Source organism: Xenia sp. Carnegie-2017, unplaced genomic scaffold, assembly GCF_021976095.1.
Source record: "Xenia sp. Carnegie-2017 unplaced genomic scaffold, XeniaSp_v1 HiC_scaffold_21, whole genome shotgun sequence".
In the NCBI taxonomy this organism is placed as follows: Eukaryota; Metazoa; Cnidaria; class Anthozoa; order Malacalcyonacea; family Xeniidae; genus Xenia; species Xenia sp. Carnegie-2017.
In genome coordinates, this window is record NW_025813484.1 from 7,850,073 (window position 1) to 7,870,401 (window position 20,329).

A 20,329-nucleotide genomic window follows, 5' to 3' on the forward strand; every position below is an offset into this window, starting at 1 on the left:
ATTAAACGATATTTCAAATTTTTCCTCAAAGCCAAAATTGCCAGACTTATCATCATGAAAATTAAATGCTTTTTTAACGGTTCGATACTTCATTGAAGCTTTTGGTTCAGCTTCTTGTCACTCTTGTTGGATAATCGAGCTATTACATATAAAAAAAATGTATTGGTTTAGCTTAATTTCCTTTTACCATACCTTGTGGTAAAAGGAAATTTCGATGGATCTTCATCCTTCTCATCTTTAAAGTATTTCATATCGCTCACTATTCTTTTTTCTCACCAAAAATCAATAAGTAAACTGCTATAGTGGCGAGAATCTCTCGTCCATACGCAGTTTAAAAGAGATTTGACTCGACTCCAATCCCTGTGGGCTTGGTGTCGAGTCAATCGCCATCCAGTAAACTGCTATAGTGGCGAGAATCTCAAACCGCCATCCAGTAAACTGCTATAGTGGCGAGAATCTCTCGTCCATACGCAGTTTAAAAGAGATTTGACTCGACTCCAATCCCTGTGGGCTTGGTAGCTCAACAGGTAGAACGGCGGACTAGTATGCCGAAGGTGCGAGTTCAAATCTCGTCCAAGTCACATGTTTTTCATGTGCATGTAAAAACCGTGTTAGGATTAATATATTAAGTATATACTCTGATGATGGCTTTGGAATAAAATCAATAATATACTTTGATTTGGCAACTTTGGATTAATTGAAAATCTTTATCATCATTTTGCCTGGAATTTGTGAAAGCAATGTCTATGATCCAGTACAGTATTTCTGCGAAAACAAATTTGATCCGAACTAACTTTGGCCTCTTAAAAAGGTGGTCTCGAATCGGATTAGTTCAGTCTGCATGATAATGTGAACCTGCAACGCGAATAGAATCAAATCAATCTTGAACAATCACATGTTTTTAGTTTAGTAACTAGACTTTTCATGCTGTCACACATGTCACGCGTTCTTTTTGCTGTGTTTGCTTGCAGCAATATTTTACAATTTTACTTATAAGCAAAAAGTAACGCGACGTGACACCTTGCATTCTTTTGAAAGTATTGCAGCATTTTTTTCGTATTACCCTCGATCTTTTCGCTGTTGTTTTTGCGTTCTTTTGGTATTCTCGTAAAAGTATGCCCATTGCAGTAATCTCTGCCATTCATATTCGTTAAATATTGTTATTATCTAAGGTTCAAAGATAGTTTAGGAAAGGCGCCAAAACTTAATGTCAATCATGTGAAGCAAATGTAAACATTAATTTTACTTAAACTTTAGATTCTAAAGTATGTACACACAATACCCTATAATTAGACAAAAATACCTGCTAATACATATCTATCATTTTGAGTTTCTTATGATACTATGTTATCAAGCGAAAAATAATACTGATAAAACTTTAAATGTGAACACTCGTGTTTTTTAATTTTCAAAAAATCGAATTCGAATCAACTAATTCGATTAGCAAACGAATTAAGTGTGAATGGGCCCTTAATCATTAAGTAAGTGATATTACTTTTTTGTGGTTTTTATATCAACCATGCAGGTGTCTCAACAAATAATATCATAATGTTTTATTGTTATAAACCGACATGGTGGATCATTTTCCCGTGAGTTATACATGAAAAGCATAAGTATGATTGAAATGTTGTACAGGTATTGTGGTTGTATTGTTTCATATTACGACATTTTGCAACGAAAATACAGGTTATGCAGCAACACATATCCGTGTAGATAATAACATGTTTACATTTTATATAAATTTTTACATGTTTAAGAAAAGTAAACGATAATTGATATATAGAAGTATCGTCAGAAAAATTAAATATAGTTACAATTAGTACTTGACGGTCTCATACGTTATTAAGACCCGTACACAACATACAACATACGAAATTACAATCTAGAGAATTATGCTTAGTTACAAGACTTTAAAATAAAAATTATGTGCGAAAACTACCATTAAGAATGACTACTTATGTTGCTTTTCTAATTAAAATGAAGCAATTAATTGAAGTCTATAAGATTAAATTATTACTCATGTTATTAAAGGAATATTTTAGCGACAAAAGAATTTGTCAAACAAGCCACAGCACTTTTTGTGCCAGAAACATATATCACGACAAAATTCCAAATGAACGTTTAGCAACAAAAGATTTTATCGACTTCAATCATAACAATCTTCTCTTTTCACCAATAAGTCAGTATCATATTGCTTTTCCACCACGACCTCCATAAAGAAAAGATCTTTGCACGTAGCGTTGAAAGCCCACTCGATATTTATCATGAATAAGATGTAAAGTCTATTTCGACTCTCACCATTGCCGTTTGTTGGTTTTTTTTTATGTTGTCAATGTGATTAGTTTTCGTCATAGTGAACAATATGTTATTTTTTTCGTCTTTGTAACAATTATAGCTAAGACCCAGCACAGCAAAATAAATTGTATTTAAAATTTTTAACTATCGTTACATTATTTATTTAATGTTTTGGAAGGTAAATAACTTGTAGATTATATAGTCACGAAATGAATATTTAACTGGATGTCTTTTAATAAGTACAGATTACATAGTTAAGGTTGTTAAATTATAAGTATAGTTCTAAACGAATTGATCGCCATATTTCATTAACGCATTGGTAGGTAACAATACAAAAAGGTAATCACAACACTTTTAGTCTACTTCTTCAAACATTTATTTAACAAAAAAACATGAAATGATTCCGGTAATGATCAAATTATATTTCAACAAAAACGAGCTCAAACAGAGTTACAAAAAGAAAATTGTTTAAAAATCGAATTCAGGCGATGTTTTTGATGAAGATTTTTATAAGTTGCATTCTTCCTTCAGTTGTTTTACGGTCTCACTGAAGGTCACATTTTTCCAACTCGAAGGTATTTTTGCTTCCTTTGCTTCATGATGTTCTGCCAATTGTTTCGAGAACTTTACCATGAGCCACTGTTAATATTTAGAAGCTTCAAATGAGGGATCTGGAGGAATTTTCCACGATTTATAGTAATCGTTTACTGACTGATAATCTTTGTAGGGATGTGGTTCCCAATTTGTGTCAATGTTTTGAAATGTTTCACTTCCAGCTACTCAAAATGTACAAATATCGTAAACCAAAATCTCAGTTTCAGAATTGCAATGACCTGCCAAACCCAGAGGACGGTGTGATTCTGTCGAGTATTGTTAGTGTATTTCTGTCTCGTTTTCATCATCAACTAAAAGGTTTGATTGCTCCATATTCTGATCACACAAAGCTTTACAAAATGGACAGACAGCCCGACACCTAAACATAACTTTGAATGCCTTTCGTGGGGTGCTGGCTGCCAATTACTAACAGTTTCACTATCCAGTTCAGCATCAGTAAGGGATTGTCTGACATTAGCTTCTCTCTTTGTTTCTTCAACAAAGATCGGATGCGTTTCGATCCTGTGTTCAAACAAAAGTCTTCCACGTATTCCTTTAATTTTTTTCCAAAAATTGAATAGGATTCTTTAAGCAAGGAACATACAATTCAAAACTACCGTTTTCTCAAACTTGAATCAAAACACTGGCATGAAAGTGAGCCTTGCTTAGAAACATGCTTTTGTCGAAAGCTTAGTATAAACTGCTGTTACAATGCCTTTGTTAAGTTTTGATTTTATAGGCTCACGAAGCACATCAACCAATGACGTGGCAGCCAAAATTTCTTTCTCCATCTCTTTGCAAAGGTTGATAAAATACTTTTCCAGCCTTGGTCTTAATGTTTTTTCAAGACTCTATTGAATATCACGCTCTTCAAGATAACGCTCTTCCATTTTATCAAAAATTGGAAAGGCACGAGCAAATGTGTATAACAGTATGTCACATACTAATGGTTTTTTAAATTTCATTTTTTGTTTCTCTGTTTCTTTATCAATAGTAGAAATGATTTCATTATACATCGCTTTAAGATCATTATTAGTAAATCTAACAGCAATGTTGGAAACTCTCTCTGCAAACTGCTGTCCTTTAGAGATAACTATATTTTTGATATCATATGCCTTTGACATATTGTCTATGATAAAAGTATACATAGATTGGGCAATGTCGAAATAAGCCCTACCATAAATGAAGGCATATTTCTATAAAGGACAGGATCAGCATTAAAAAAAGCAGAAATTCTATACTTTTTTGGTTGTAGTTTCGTTAACATCTCAGCACTGAGATCAGAATTTTCTGGTAGAAGAACATAAACCATATATTCATTGACATCACGCCTTACTTCCTCACAAAGGGGAACTTCGTCAATCCATTCTTTCCATTCTTTTTAAAATTTTGCTTTACATTCTTCTTTGTCATTTGTTCTTTGAGTTGACACTAAATATTTTGCTCTTTCTAGAAGTTGTTTTTCATAATTTTTTTTCATTTCTTCAACATCTTGTTGTTGCTGCAGATGGTGGAAGGTTGCCTCACAATTTTCTATAACAGACGCTTCCTGATTTCGTTTGTATGTTTTAATTTTAACCATCACGTCTTCTTTCCATTGTTCAAGGGTAGATTTATCTTCACTGCTTTCAAAAAACGTCTGCATTTCTTTCTCCATTTTCGTTTTGAGTTCTTCTGCTTTTTCAATTATACGACTTTTACTGCTTATCCAACATCCCTTTCGTTCTTGTCGTGTAGTGCATCTTTTCAAGTCTCTTTCAATACTTCTCTCAATTTCAGCCATTCCATTTACCAATAGTTTTACTGATTCTTTGAAAAGTTTTTTGTCTAAAGATGCATAAGCTCTGATTTCGATCACATTTCGGAAACTGAAAATGAAGTTTTCCTTTAGCATGGCTTGCCATAGACCTTTAACTCGATTACGGAATGAAGAAACAGTTAGCTTGACCACTTCTTTTGAGCACATTAGCTGAATAATATTCTCCTTTACTTTTTGCAAGTCTCTACCATAATTTGGGTTTATCGGAGCCATGGGAGGACTTCCTTTCAATAGACTTGGTATGTAAAATACGTCTTTATTTTCATCAAATGCCATTATGTGATCTAACGTTTGAAATTGATCTTCACAATTTTCTTGTATTGCTGCAAGCCTTGCCATATGGTTTAGGTTTTGTTTTAGATTTCGCCTATCCATCATTAACTTATCTGCAGCGTCATTAGCAGCAACATTTTGATGGACGATCTTGCATGATTTCTTGTCTTTTACAAGTTTCATTTTCAAAAAAGCATGAACAGCCATGGCCAAAAATTCTTTCATTTCATTATAGTTTTCCCCAAAGATAGTGACAATCGTGACATCAGCCACACCAACAGCAAAAGTTGCCAATTCATTATCGTGTTCTCTCACTATTGGGTCAGCCATTCCTTTCAGACCTTCAGTATCAATGATCAACACATAATCAAAATTTGAGTCACATTTTAGTTGTTCGCTAAGTGGAACAAGACTAGCAAAAGCACCACGAGTACATCTTCCTGCACTTACAGGAAATTCCAAACCAAACATTGTATTCAACATTGTCGATTTACCGGAACTTTGAATACCTAACACAGAAATGACGTAAATTCTAGCGTTGTTTGTTTTGCGTTCCAATTTCTTATAAACAGCATCAAACCATTCCAATGGCAGGTATCCGGAATCACCATCTAATAGTTCCAAAGGTTCTCCTGAAAGAAGAATATTTGCTGCAGCACCAGTATAATCAATTGTTACGTCATTCTTCAATTGATAAAGTTGAGTAAGTTCTCTAAAAATATGCTCTAAACCAAACGAAGTATGCGATATTGATTCTTCCAGCTCTCTTAAACGCTCTTCTTCTTCACATTGTGAATTGTAATTTTTGCTTTTCTTTTGACGATATTGTTGATGCAGTTTTGTTATCTCAGAGAGCGACACCTTATCTAACAAATACTTCAGTTGATGTAAACGTCTTACTAGTTCATTCTCATTCATGACAGCAAGAGATTTAAGAAAATGAAGAACATTTTCATCCATTTTGGCCAAAGATTCCATCTGAGCCTTTTTTTCCTTTCCAATGTCTTCATACACTTTATTAAGATCGGTAACAGTTTTAATGTTGCGACAAAGACTTGGATTGTGTTTCCTTCTTTCCAAATCTGCCAAAGCAGGAACGTGAAGCTGTAGTTTGAACAACTTTTTTGCTTTTTCATTGCACCAAGGAAACCAAGTTTCAACTGTTTTTCCAAAAGCTTCGACATAAGCTTCTTTATCATCCAAATAAAGGCTTCTTTCTTCCGGCAAAAGTCTAAGGTTTACTAAAGATTTTACTTCACTTTCATTTATGTTGCTCTGGATGGCATTGCGAATAGTTTGTAAAAATATAAACTCGTTTGTCTTTTGCGCTTTTGTAAACAATGATAACTTTTTGGAATGTTGATTTTTCAAGCAGTTGTAGAATTTCTTAGATTCTTCCCGTCTTTTTTTGTTAAAAATAAGAATTATTTTACCTTTGCAAAGCAAGGCCTCTTTCAAAAAATTTTCCATTCGCTCGTCGGGCATTTCCGAGGGCAATAAAATACAAAAAATGTTTGATATTTCTCGAAGTATATCAACTTGTTTCTTGAAGTTTTGAGCATCTCCACGTAAATTGGCAAAACAGATCTCATTTTTTAAGGTGTTCTTGTCACATCGACCAGGAAGATACCACACAAGTTCTACCAAACCATCTACGACTTTTCTCTCAAAATCACCACCCTCTATGTTTTTATGAAAGAAGAACTCATGATCACCATTATTGTCGCTGATAATCTTATTCATCATAGACGATTTAGAGATGGTCACATTACCCAGGCGGATAAAAGACACTACAGGAAACGGATGTTCTGTTGCGTAGACTTCTTTAGCAGTATCTTCCGATGAAGCACCTTTCCAAGATTTTGTTATTTTTTCTAACGTTGAAAGTAAGATTATTACGCGCTCTGCTGGCATTTCAGGATGAGGTAAAATGAAAGGAACGCTAAGCTGACAAGCAGTAAGTTTAACAGCTAGATCTTGCCGTAAAAAAATATCAGAGCAATAAAAAATCCCTATTAAAGCATCCATAGGGTTAATCCTTTCCACACTTTCAATTTCATTTCCACTTTCGCTATCACTGTCACTCGCATCAGAACCAGTGTCTTCATTTAATTCATTGGAAACTTCACCACTTTTGTTTGAATTTAATGGTTTAAAGGTAAGTTCACGGACATGGTAGTCTGCAATCATCAATGTTTTAAGAATATAACCAGGAATTTGGTCAGTAGACGTTAGTTCATCGCCATTAAACATGTGATTGTCTACAGTGCGTGCATGTTTTAAGGTAAGCTTTGACTCAACATTTAAGTTCAACCTAGCGCAGAGTTGTGATAATGTTTCTCCCAGTTTAGCGTTACTTTCTTCTGACCCTAATGGAGATAAGAATAAACAAAAAAATTGTAATTGCTCTTAATTCTTTGTATAAATGAAATAAAACAACAAAGGACTGAGATGATTCACGTACAAGCCTGCAAATTAAAATTTGGAATTAATCAGCGCTTTTGAAGTAAAAGCAAAAAATGAAAATAATTAAATGGTCAAATTTGAGTGTTTTCAAAAACAAAGTGCATATCTTCACATCTTTTAATATAACTCTCCGTTAATATACGTATTGTCAATAAAATCTTCATGTTTAGAATTATTTCCTTTTTCGTTTGCGACAATTTTATCTCCAACGCAAGTTTAGTATGGCTACACTAGATACAAACTCTGAATACGTACCTTCTATACTTTGTCTGGCATCTTTTGTAGAACTAACATTTTCCTCCTTAACGCTTTCATCTTCAACATGTTCACCGTGTTTGTCATCCTCGTTTTTATTTTCTTTATTAAAATCATCAGAATTATCTTCCACCATGGATTCACTTTCAACTAAAGACAAAAATGTTATTGTGTCTACGGTTGATATATTCATAGGTTGATATATACATATTACACATATACATAGTACAAAAATAAGATCCCGTTTTTTTGATATTCAAGATGAAGCAAGAGTTTAGACACAGAGTAGGCAATATTTCGTCTTTATTCGAAAGACATGTGGATTATAAAGCAAGCTTATTTTTTTCTGCTTATAAATAACTATATAAACGTTTCACAGATATTTTAGAATTATAGCAAAAAAAATCTCAGCAAAGTCAAGTTTCACCGTTATTATTGAAAGCAAAGAAAAACAAAATTTTGAGGTAATAATTTCTTTCAGGAATTCCATGGATGACAAGGTGAGTACTGCAAACGTTGGTAAAAATTGAGTACTCTGGGGTGTTTCCCACAATATACTGATTTACCAATCTATTCCACTCCATAAATTGTTAACGATGATTTAAGTAAAACAAATCTATGTTCAGTGGTTACGCTGCTGTTTTATAATAATTTTGTAATATTGTGCAAGGAAGGTGGGTGTCAACAAAGCTGTCGACACAAGAAAAGCTTCCCACATTAAATGATAAAAAAGACTGAGTCACACAGTGAAAGCCTTTTTTCAAAAGTTGCCGAAAATCATCTGCGGAAAACACTGGTGCGACATTACCACATTTAAAGTCGTGAAATGCAAGAAGGGGAAACAGGCGCAACAACGAGTGGATGACGGATTCAAAGTATATCTACGGTAAAGAGCAATCACAGCTAGACTTTGCCAGACAGTGCATGGTTTACCGTCAAAACTGGTTCGTCATGCTCATTTCTTTACGTTGCGTTGTGTTGTTTGAAATGGGAAAATTCCAGAGAGGTATTCAGGCTATCAAGATTTTGTAAGCTTCATCATCAGTCAATAGACTACAGCATTGTAGTGAGAGATGTCATATTTAACACAGTTAGAAAAATGGAAAGAAGTAATTAGCCGCTAAAGCTTGTGGAAAATTTGATGGAAATTAGTGATCGTGTAGTTCAAATGATACATCTCCGAAGTGATCGAGATCAATTAGAACGAAAACAGCAACATTTTTCTCAGCTAGTCGTACTAGTGACAAGAAACAGAACGAGGAAGAGACAGAGGTTCTTGGATACCAAACAAAACTCGGCTTCTATTCGGCTTCGCCAATTAGCGTCTTCATGGGAATTTAATGATGTTGACAAAGAAATCAAAGCTCAAATCATTATGTTGTCAAAGAAGATTATGGATCGTTGCTTAGCTACAAAAACTGCGAAGGAACTCGTTCTCATTACGCTAAACATTAATTCAGTTCACTCAACAACAAACCGCATCTCTTCGAAAGAAGTACCCTCCACCCAACAAACAAAGATTCCCAAAGCACCAACCACATCATACAAATTTATGTGCTTAACTACAAATACATGTCCCAAAACACACGCTCTTGTTGAAAAATGCTCACACGTTTTTCAAGGCATTGGGAAACTACGGAATGTTGAAACAAAAGTGCATATTACCCAGAAACAAACATAATCAAGAACATAATAATAAAACGACATAATCAAAGATGTAACACACCCCACACCATGGGTGAGTTGTTAGGTAGGCACCCCGAAACCTGAAAATCTCAATAAAGACCGTGTTAGTGTGTATATGCAGTTCCTAACTGCGCTATTTGCCGAGAACGCTATCCTTCACCTACCATACATGATATAATTCATTCAATCAATGCCGCCAAATTTTTTAGTAAACTCAATTTACAATCTGGCAACCACCAGCTATTTCTAGTACCAGAATCAAGACACATCACGACGTTTACCACTCACAAGAGGCTGAAGCGATACAAGATGGTGTCTGTGGAGCTTTAAACATAAGTGATTACATCATCATCTTTTGCAAGACAAAAGCAGAACATGACAAAGATCTAGAAGAAAATTTTCATGCAACGTTTGAGTGAAAGTGGACTAACGCTAATTCTAGAAAAATGCGTTTTTGACAAATGTTACCTACACATAAGAACTGCGTAGTTTTCTTGGAACAGTCAACTACGTCTCCCGTTTTATTTATGACTTTTCCACTGTCACAGATCCACTTCGTGCACTCACTTATCACGGAACAAAAAGGAAATGCACACAAAAACATCAGCATTCCATCGATGAATTGAAATGTCGTTTAACAACCACCCCTACAATGGCATACTTCGATCCAAACAATGCCACAGAAGTAATTTTTGATGCCAGTCCTGTTGGCTGAGGAGCTGTTCTAACTCAAAAAACCCCTCCCTCCACAGGTAACAGCGAAAACAAGGTGATAGCCTATGTCAGTCGATCTCTGTCTTCAGTCGAACAACGTTATTCTTATACATAACGCGAAGCCCTCGCCTGCGTAATATCTTGTAGAAAATTTCACATTTACATACATGACGCACCATTCACATTAATTACTGATCACAAACCACTGCTGATGCACATTTGAAACATCCCAAAAGCCAAACCCCCCAACTCGATTGGAACGTTGGAATCTTCGCTTACAACCATACAACTTAACTATTCGCTATTAGACTGGCAAAACCAATCCAGCCGACTCTATCTTTCGCCACCCAATACAAAACCAACCGTGAACATGGCTATACAGAGGAGTATGTGTCACTTCTAACTACATCTGCATGCCAATTCTACTGTAATGACATCCAAGATGCGACATTAAACAATCCGACGCTTCAGAAGCTCGCTGAACTACTAATGGCACTCAGTTTCTCCTCACGCAGCGTCATTTCTTTAAAATCTTAAATGTTAACGAGAAATTTAAACCAAGCACTTTAGTATAATCAATGCAAGCCATAAACTCCACGAGTTTTGCCACCAATTACAAACTTTAAACTTTTTTTATTGAATTTGCCATTCGTACTCCTAAAAATCAGCTTATCTGCAGTTATTTATCTTTTCAGACATTAATGATCAGAAAGATGCATGTCCATTGATCATTACTCAAACGTCCAAGCGCGCGAAAATGACAGTCAGCAATCGGATACGCTGACTTTCAATGATTTCCAGCATTACATTACGTTTTTTATGAAGATAAGAGTTTAAAATCAAGAAACACACAAGTTGTAAGATCTTTATACGTCCCTAATTGGCTTTCCTACCACATGCATATCTATAGAAAAAGACTTAATAGAAGTCATACCACGTTTTAACATTAGAGGGTTTCTACACGCATTTACCTTCAACATTTTTAGTGTTGCTGTCTTCCTCGTTTCTCTTCTTTTCATCAAAATTATCCAAATTATTTTTCTCTGTGATTTGCATAAATTCTCTCATATCTAGAAACAGAATCTTCATTTTTACTTTTAAGTTGTTGGAGAAACAATGTTGCATAATTTTTTCAGCTTCTCCTACAAATTTCATTCTATTTCAAGAAATAATTAGTTCTAGGGAAAGGAAAAGACTCAAGGTACGTTTACACACAACAATTTATCGACACTGACGCCATATGACGTGTTCTTTCCATATTTTGGAAAGTAACCCGACTCAAAAATCGGATGAAAATCTGCAATAAACTACAGATTTGATCCCGATCTTTACTTTGTTGCTATAGCATCTGAAACAAGAAAATTATGATTACCGAAAAATGAGTATAGAAATGTCTTCTGTCAACACTGGAAAAAAAAGTGTTAAAAGCGTTGTTGTTTCTTATTGAAAAAATCAAAAGCTGCAGCGATTCAGAAAACGAAAAAAGTCAAGAATATCTTCTTAAAAAAGAAATACGGCAAAATTTAAATTTGCACTCACTCTACCTAATATTTTTTTTATTTATTTGTTGAGGCAATAATAATAATAAACATTTTCTCCGTTGCTACAATGACAAGTTTTAATTTTGCTTTGATATTGTTCTTTGACCTGTTTTTTTTCTTTTTCTGCTTTCGAAATTGCGTAAATATATCGGGTGCATTATTTACACAAATGATTTTCACACAGCGATTTTTCTTACACGACAAATGTTCCACACATGGCAAGAATCACGTAATATGGCGTAAGTGTCGGCCCGACAAATTGTTGTGTGTAAACGTACCTTAAACAATCACAAAGAGTCTAATTCAAATTAATTGTTAACTTCATGAACTTCAAAACTGATATATAATAAGAAATTATATCTTTGTATGGTAAAAAGTTTTCATGTAAGATGGCTTTGGCATTCACATGGTCAAAAAAGTGTGTCCAATGAAAACATCCATGCTGCTTCACATCATAATCCATACTTTATAACATAACAAGAAAAGATTTGCGTTGAGTTGAAGCTACTAAATCTTTTAAAATCGTATTTAAATGTTGTGCCTTGTTCAACATTTTGTTTGTTACTCATGAATACGTACCCTTCATATACTCTCCATCATCTTGAAAGGATTTTCTGTTTTCTTCCATTACGCTTTCCTTTTGATTTTTTTTGGCGTGAGTGCCTTCCTTGTCTTCTTCATTGAAATCATCCAAATTCTTGCTGTCAATTGTTTGCTTGGATTCTAATTTACCAACATACACAATAAGTCTCTTCTCGTAAGTTTACGAATTCAGAGGCGGATCCAGAAGTGCACCCCTTCCTGAGCTCATATAATTTAATAGATTTTTGAAGAAAATGTCACTGCATTCCAACATTTTCAAATGATGCACCCTTCCCTGGATGAAATTCTGGATTTACCTCTGGAACTGAACAAATCAGCCGAAAAACATTTTTTAAACTTTTTTTCTCAACAAGTTTTAATCTAACACTAGATAGCTTTTCCATGGTAACGTATCCTACAGGTAAATCACCGCACAAAATAATGTGAAGATCATTCTATGAAACTAAATATAGCTAACTCAAAAAAATCAACTTTTAATTTACAAAGTAATGAAAATGACATAGAAGTCTGAATCCTAGATAAGACCTATTAACTGTGATATAGTTTTGGTATGAGGGCACATACTGTAATTTTTAAAAACAATTTGGGCATAATGTACGACAGCCAAAAAGGAGTCACTTTTTTCTTAAGAAAATAAGAACCAATAAGGCCACTTATATAAGAATCTGTTCAAGCTAACTTGAAATATGTATGTTTTTGTATCAGGGGTTGTATACTCAATTTAGTAAGAAAAGAGTTTGTATGAAGTATGTATTCTAAGTTGACTGGAAGTGAACTTCAGACATGAAAAAACTCTTTAGCTACATAAACAAATGGCATTAATAAGCATGTTTCCTATTGTCAGTAGCATTATGAACATTCATGACTCTGGGCAATGTGTGTTGGCTCTACGTATCAAAAAATATCATGGCTTCAAAGTAAATCATAATTTCATGAAAATATGCTTATACAGTAGTACCAAACATCAACGTATATCAGCGACACTTTTTTGCAATATATTAGGTTTTCAAAAGAAACTTAATATAGAAATAAGCTATATTCAAAACCTCAGCATTTTAAATGTGAATGAAAACAATTTCACATAGAACACTAAAGATACAAAAAACACGTATTTATTTCAGGAAATTCTCATTTCATAATATATTCAGCATGCTAACTCTGAGACTCCTTATTGATAACTGATCACCAAAGAAGAATAAAACATTTCAAATATATAAATTTCGACGAGTACAACAACTCGATGGCGAAAGCCGTTGATCAGCTCTGTACTCAAGTCTTAAAGGCAAAAGAGAAAAGAAAGCTGGAAGAAGATATGAACAAAAAATCGGTTAAAACAAAAGAAAGCGGAATCCCATTGACTGGTACATTCTGAAAAACGCTCTCGCTAAAAACGTTGAGAAGAAAATAAACAACCTACTCCATAACCACTGCAAGAAACTTAAAACCCTCACCAGAAACAAAACACTTCCTTTCAATCAAAAACAAACCGTTACGAACTTATCATCACACAAACCCAAGCCTGAAGAACTCGATATACTCAAGAATGGTCTCTATTTTTCCATCAAACTACCGAAGCTCAATGAAGCAGACATCCTTTCAACATTTGATCGCATCCATTTTAACATCGCAAACAACCTGAACAATCAAAAAGACTATACTTACATCCGGAACAAACTAATCTACTTTGCACAAAGCAACACCTCTTCATATCGTCCCTCACCATCTGACCTGAAAAACATTGCATCTTAAAGAACATCAAGAACAACAAGAACCTCATTATACTAAAACCAGATAAAGGCAACGGAGTTGTAATCATGGACAGAACGGTATACAACAACTCTTGCATGGAAATATTAAATGACAAGTCTAAGTACAAAATATTAAAAAATGACTCCACTCATTTAAGAGAACGTAGATTACAGCGTTTCATTAGAAAACTTAAGAGACAAGGATCCATAACAGACTACGTATACTCGAGCATTTTCCCCAGAGAGTCACAACCTGACCGTTTTTACGGTCTTCCTAAACTATACAAACATAAAGATAACAAAACTGCTCTTTCTCTCCGACCTATAGTTTCTTCCATCAATTCTTATAACTACAACCTTGCTAAGTACTTATGCAACCTGCTCAACCTTATCATACCAAACGACTACACGACTAAAGACTCCTTTACTTTTGTTGACGAACTTCATAACCAGGATATTAACAACAATTACATAGTTTCGTTAGACGTCCAAAGCCTATCCACTAACATTCCACTAAATGAAACCATTGACATTGCATTAGACCTTATTTACTTACATCAACCTAACCTCCTCATCAACCGATATGACCTCAAACAACTTTTTCTTATTGCCACAAGCCAAACACACTTTCTACTAAACGGAAACTTTTACGATCAAATCGACGAAGTTGTAATGGGTTCTCCATTAGCACCATTACGAGCCAATATTTTTATGGGTCACCATGAAAGGAATTGGATAAAACACTACAACGGACCAGACGTACTTTTTTACAGACGCTACGTAGACGATATTTTTTGCATTTTTAATAACGAAAACGATGCCTCATCTTTTTTCAGTTACCTGAATCAACAACACAAGAACATTAAATTTACTTTGGACAAAGAACATGACAAGACAATTACCTTTCCTAGACGTACTTATAACTAAAAACTCTAAATCCAAAACCTTAAATACGTCAATTTTCCATAAGAAAACATACATCGGACTTTTATTGAATTTTTTTAGCTTCACTCCACAAACATACAAGACAGGACTCATAAAAACTCTTTTTCATCGTATTAAAAAATCGACAACACACAGACAGGCTATCGACGCGACCAAAAAGAATTTATTGGCATTCTAAAACGTAACTCATACCCCCTGCATTTCATAAACCAAGTAATAAAAACATGACAACGACACTAACTCTAGCACAACTAACAATGAACAAGACCACACACAAGCAAAACCCCAAATCAATTACTTCAAGCTACCTTACATTGGCCACTACTCACAAATCACAAAACAAAAACTACATAACTTGGTCAGACGTTACTGCAATAACTTAGACATAAAACTAGTATTTTCTTCTTTTAAAATCGAAAACTTCTTCCGCTTTAAAGACCCCATCCCTTTCCTCTTGAAATCCAATGTGGTTTACGAATTCTCTTGTGCGGGATGTAATTCTCGCTACATTGGCGAAACCAGCCGCCACCACTCCACACGGATTAAAGAGCATACCACTTCCGATGAAAACTCTCACATAATTAAACACCTCCTCTCATCACCACACTGCAAATCTATATACTCACAATCATGCTTTCGTATATTAGACAGTGCCCACACTCCTTCTTCTTTAAAACTAAAAGAAGCACTGTACATCAAAAAACTCAAGCCTAATCTAAACAAACAAATTCAGCATATCAGTACTATCTTTAACTTGTAAATACTTAACACCTCAAATCACTACAAAATTGTAAATAACTTCCACTTCCATCCCTTACTTCCAATCTGATACAAGACATGTCAATACACCTGTCTTGTATCAAATTTCTTTATATATTAACTCCATTCTAATATTTATTCATTATACTGCACTGAAGATGGCATAAGTTTGCTTAAACATGTCTGCATTAAAAAATTTAAAAAAGTTGTCGTTTGCGTTAAATGCATCATTTCAATCACGCTATTACTAAATTATGGAAGTAAATTTGAATTAACCATTTTAAATTACATCCGGTAGTGTCTCTGAAAGTGAATGATTGGGAATATGTGTTGCAGAAATGGAATAACGCGACTTTTAACTACAGACATATAGCAATTCTATATGTCATAGGCGTACGGGAGCTATAAGTATATAGTCTGTGGCGTTGTAAATATTTTACCCATCTCTAATAAAATTTCCGACGTATTTTCGCCAGACCAAAGTTAAAAAAAATTTTCACAACTTTTCAATCTTCAAACTTTCCCGGTGAGCTGAGCTTCTGCTTAAAACTTATGATATATTTTTTTTATCTTGTCAATTCAACATCTTATCGTCCGCCGTCTCGTTGATATTTACGTTATTTCTCATACGTAGATATAGCTACATACCATTAACAGGTTCTTCTTCACATTTTGTAATATTTACACTTTCCTCAAATATTTTCAAAGCTAAAAACGAAACAAAACTTTTTTAATTTTTGGTCAATCAATCTGTTACATCAATTCGTCAGATTTTGCTAAATTTTATTCTTAATGAGCCCGACTACTTTTTCTTTGGTTTTATCACAGTATTTATAGCATTTAGTTCTTTCAACGGGCACATGTGAAGAACGTTTCTTATGAATATCAAACATTGTATGAATATGAATAGATCTTACACTTGTTCAAGAGTCGTTCATACATGTTACACTAACAATACAACATTTTGAAGAGGGACAGACTGCCTGTTTAAAACCATAGCAATATGTTCGTGAAATGTCTTACAAATGCTTGAACTTACCGAATACCTTTAAGAATTCTTCCTCCTCATTTGCATTTTGATCTGACATTAAATTGTCTGCTTTATCCAAAAGTTGCTTTTCATAACTTTGTTGCATCTCTTCAACATCTTGTCGCTGCTGTAGATAGTTAAAAGTGGCCTCACAACTTGTTATGACAGACATTTCTTGACTTCGTTTTTGCATAAAAATTTTATGCATCATGTCTTTTTTCCATTGTTCAAGAGTTGTTGATCCATCTTCATTATTTAAACAAATTGTCCGCATTTCATCTTCCATTTTTGTCTTGAGTTCTTCAGCCGTGTCCACAATATATTTTTTACTTTTCTTCCAACATGTATCACGTTCCTCTCGTGTTGTACATCTTCGTAATTCTCTTTGGATTTCTTGTTCAACTTCAGCCATTCCATTTACGATTAGTTTAACTGATTTTTCAAAATAGTTTTTCTCCCTTGATATATTGGCTTTGACTTGGAAAATATTTCGAGCACTAAAATTAAAATTTCCCTTGAGTATGGCTTTCCAAAAACTTTTAACTCGTTCACGAAACGAAGAAACAGTAAGTTTGATCAATTTTTCTGACCACATTAACTCAATTATACTCTCTTTTACTTCCTGCACAGCAATACCATAATTTGGATTCACTGGAGCCATAGGAGGACTTCCTTTCAATAAATTTGGTATGTAAAACATGTCTTTGTTTTCGTCAAATGCAATGATGTCGTCAAACTTTTGAAACTGATCTTCACAGTTTTCTTGTGCAGCTGCAAGCTTTGCCATTTTGTCTAGATCATGCTTTAAATTTTGCCAATTCGCTTTAAAATTCTCCTCGGTTTTGGTAGCAGAAACATTTTGATATAGGATTTTGTAATTTTTTTTCTCTTTCAGCAGCTTCATTTTCAAAAAAGCGCGAACAACCATGTTTAAAAATTCTATTATTTCATTATGCTTTTCACCAAAGATATTGACGATCGTGACATCAGCCACACCAATAACAAAAGTTGCCAATTCAATAGAATGTTCTCTCACTGTTGGATCAACCCGTCTTCTCAATCCTTCAGTATCGATGATCAATAAGAAGTCCAAGTTTGAGTCCGATTTAAGTTGATCACTAAGTGGAACAAGACAAACAAAAGCGCCACGAGTGCACTTTCTCCCATTTACAGGAAATTCCAAGCCAAACATTGCATTCAACATTGCCGACTTACCAGAATTTTGAATACCTAACACAGAAATCACGCAGATTCTAGCGTTATTTGTTTCGCGTTCCACTTCCTTATAAACAGCATCAAACCATGTTAAAGGTAGATAACCTGAATCACCATCTAGTAATTCCAAAGGATGACCTGAAAGAAGAATCTTCGCACCAGCACTGGCATAATTATTGATTACAAAATCGGAGAGTTGATGAAGTTGAGCAAGCTCTCTAACGATATGCTCCAAACCAAATAAAGAGTATGATATCAATGCTTCTAAATCTTTCAAACGATTTTCTTCCTGGGATTGTGAATCAAGCATGTCATTGTGTGTTTCTTGTAACTTTAGACGATATTGGTGATGCAACTTTGCCATCGCCGATAGAGAAGCCTTATCAAATAAATACTTCAATCGTTGCAAATTTCTGTTCAGCATTCGTTCATCCATCACAGCAATGGAATTCAGGAAATGACGAATTTCTGTATCCATCTTTTGAAATGATTCCATCTGAGCCTTCTTTTCTTTTCTTATATCTTCATATGGTTCAATTACAACGTTTTCTCTGCTCGTGTTTTCATTGTTGAGAGGAAACTTTGGATTATGTTTCTTTCTTTCTAAATCCGCCAGAACAGGTATATGAAGTTGAAGCTTGAACCACTTTTTTGTTTCTTCAATCCCAAAAGAAAGCCAAGTTTTGAAAGTTTTGTCCCACTCAACATTAGCTTGGTCATAATCAACATAAACTCCACTTTCCTGTGATAGTAACCTCACCTTTTCTAAAGATTTCACTTCAGTTTCTTTTATGTTGCTCTGGATTTTCTGGCGAATACTTTTCAGAAATCTGTAATCGGATGTCATTAACGATTTAGTGAATGAATATAATTTTGTTGAATGTTGATCGATCACGCCGTCGTAGTAATTTTTTACTTCTTTTCGCATGTTTTCATTAAAAATGAGGACTATTTTACTTTTGGACGACATAGCCTTTTCCAAAAAATTTTCCACACGTTTGTCAGGCATTTCCGAGGGCAGCAAAATGCACAAAATGTTTGATATTTCACGAAGTATATTAACTTGCTTCTTAAAATTTTGGGCATTTCCACGTAGATTGGCAAAACAGATTTCATTTTTTAACATGTTCTTGTCACATCCACCAGGAAGATACCACACAAGTTCTACCAAACCATCAACGACTCTTCTTACAAAATCGCCACCTTCCATGTTTTTATGAAAAAAGAATTCATGATCTCCATTACCATCACTGATAATTTTATTCAACAGAGACGATTTGGACATGGTCACATTACCCAGCCGGATAAATGACACTATTGGAAAGGGGTGTTCTGTTGCGTACACCTCTTTTGCCGAGTCGTTGATTGAGGCACCTCTCCAAGACTTTGTTATTTTTCCCAACGCTGAAAGCAAGATAGTTTGCTTCTCCACTGGATCATCAGGATCAGGTAAAATAAAAGGAACGCTAAGCTGACATTCGCTAAGTTTAACAGCTATATATTGTCGTAAGAAATTGTCAGAACAATGGAAAATTCCTAACAAAGCATCCATTGGGTTGATTCCTTCCAAAGTAAATTCACGCACATGGTAGTTGGCCATCATTAACATTTGAAGAATATATTTTGGAATTTGGTCATGTGAGGTCAGTTTATCCTCAGTAAACTTTTGCATATCTAAAGTGCGTGCATTTTTTAAGGTAAATTTTGCCTCGTGTTTGAAGCTTTGGGAAGGTGTGCCCGGTTCGTTGGTTGGTGCTTCACTTTCAAAGAAAGAAAGAAATGTTTCAACACCTAAATTAAAATAAAATAAATAAAACCACATTGAAAAAATGAATGTTGTCAGCAATGTTAGGTTCATATCATCAAAGCAATTTCTTTTACGGCAAACCAATGGGATCGATATCTCTGATTTACTTAACTTGCAACAGTTATCAATGGCGTAACCAATGTCATTGCTGTTGGATGGGTAGAGGGGACAATTTTCATATATGAATGTTATATGATTAATGAAATATCCTTAAAATCAATGAATATAAGCCTCTTTCCCAAATTATCGAGTCTATCTACGCCATGGACATTTACTTTGAATATCAACCAGCATTTCCATCAATTATTCCTTACAAATAATCAAAAATTACATGTGCGCAAAGTTGCAACGATCTTCATTTTTTCGCTTTATACCTTTACATATGAGTTTAAAGCAGTATTGTCAATTCATATTTCATGAACACAACAAATTTTTAATAAAATATTTGGACATGTTCAACATCTTATAATGCCATCTTTAATAGATATGATAATGTGTTATAAGCTTTAAAGTTGTTACATTGAGATTGATTTCTTTGAGGAAATTCGGACATAAAAGTAATGAGTGGGGCACAACTGA

General features: G+C 34.4%; 1 protein-coding gene across 1 annotated transcript; it reads right to left on the reverse strand.

Annotated features, from left to right (window-relative positions):
• Positions 1–3,740: 3,740 nt before the first annotated feature.
• Positions 3,741–19,738, reverse strand: LOC124443517. Its single transcript, XM_046993969.1, has 7 exons — positions 16,738–19,738; positions 16,347–16,406; positions 12,223–12,366; positions 11,074–11,172; positions 7,703–7,852; positions 4,288–7,350; positions 3,741–4,018 (listed from the first exon to the last, which is right to left on the reverse strand). Exons 1-7 carry the CDS (start codon positions 19,613–19,615, stop codon positions 3,741–3,743), a joined length of 6,672 nt encoding a protein of 2,223 aa, XP_046849925.1. The 5' UTR covers positions 19,616–19,738.
• Positions 19,739–20,329: the final 591 nt, after the last annotated feature.

Excerpts from the sequence above, each read along its gene's own strand:
- LOC124443517 (XM_046993969.1), bottom strand. The coding sequence starts at position 19,615 with ATGCAAAAGTTTACTGAGGATAAACTGACCTCACATGACCAAATTCCA. Across the intron at positions 12,367-16,346 it reads TGAAGAAGAACCTGTTAATG|AATCCAAGCAAACAATTGAC; the intron begins GTATGTAGCTAT and ends TTGGTAAATTAG. Across the intron at positions 4,019-4,287 it reads AACAAATGACAAAGAAGAAT|ACAATATGTCAAAGGCATAT; the intron begins GTAAAGCAAAAT and ends CTTTTATCATAG.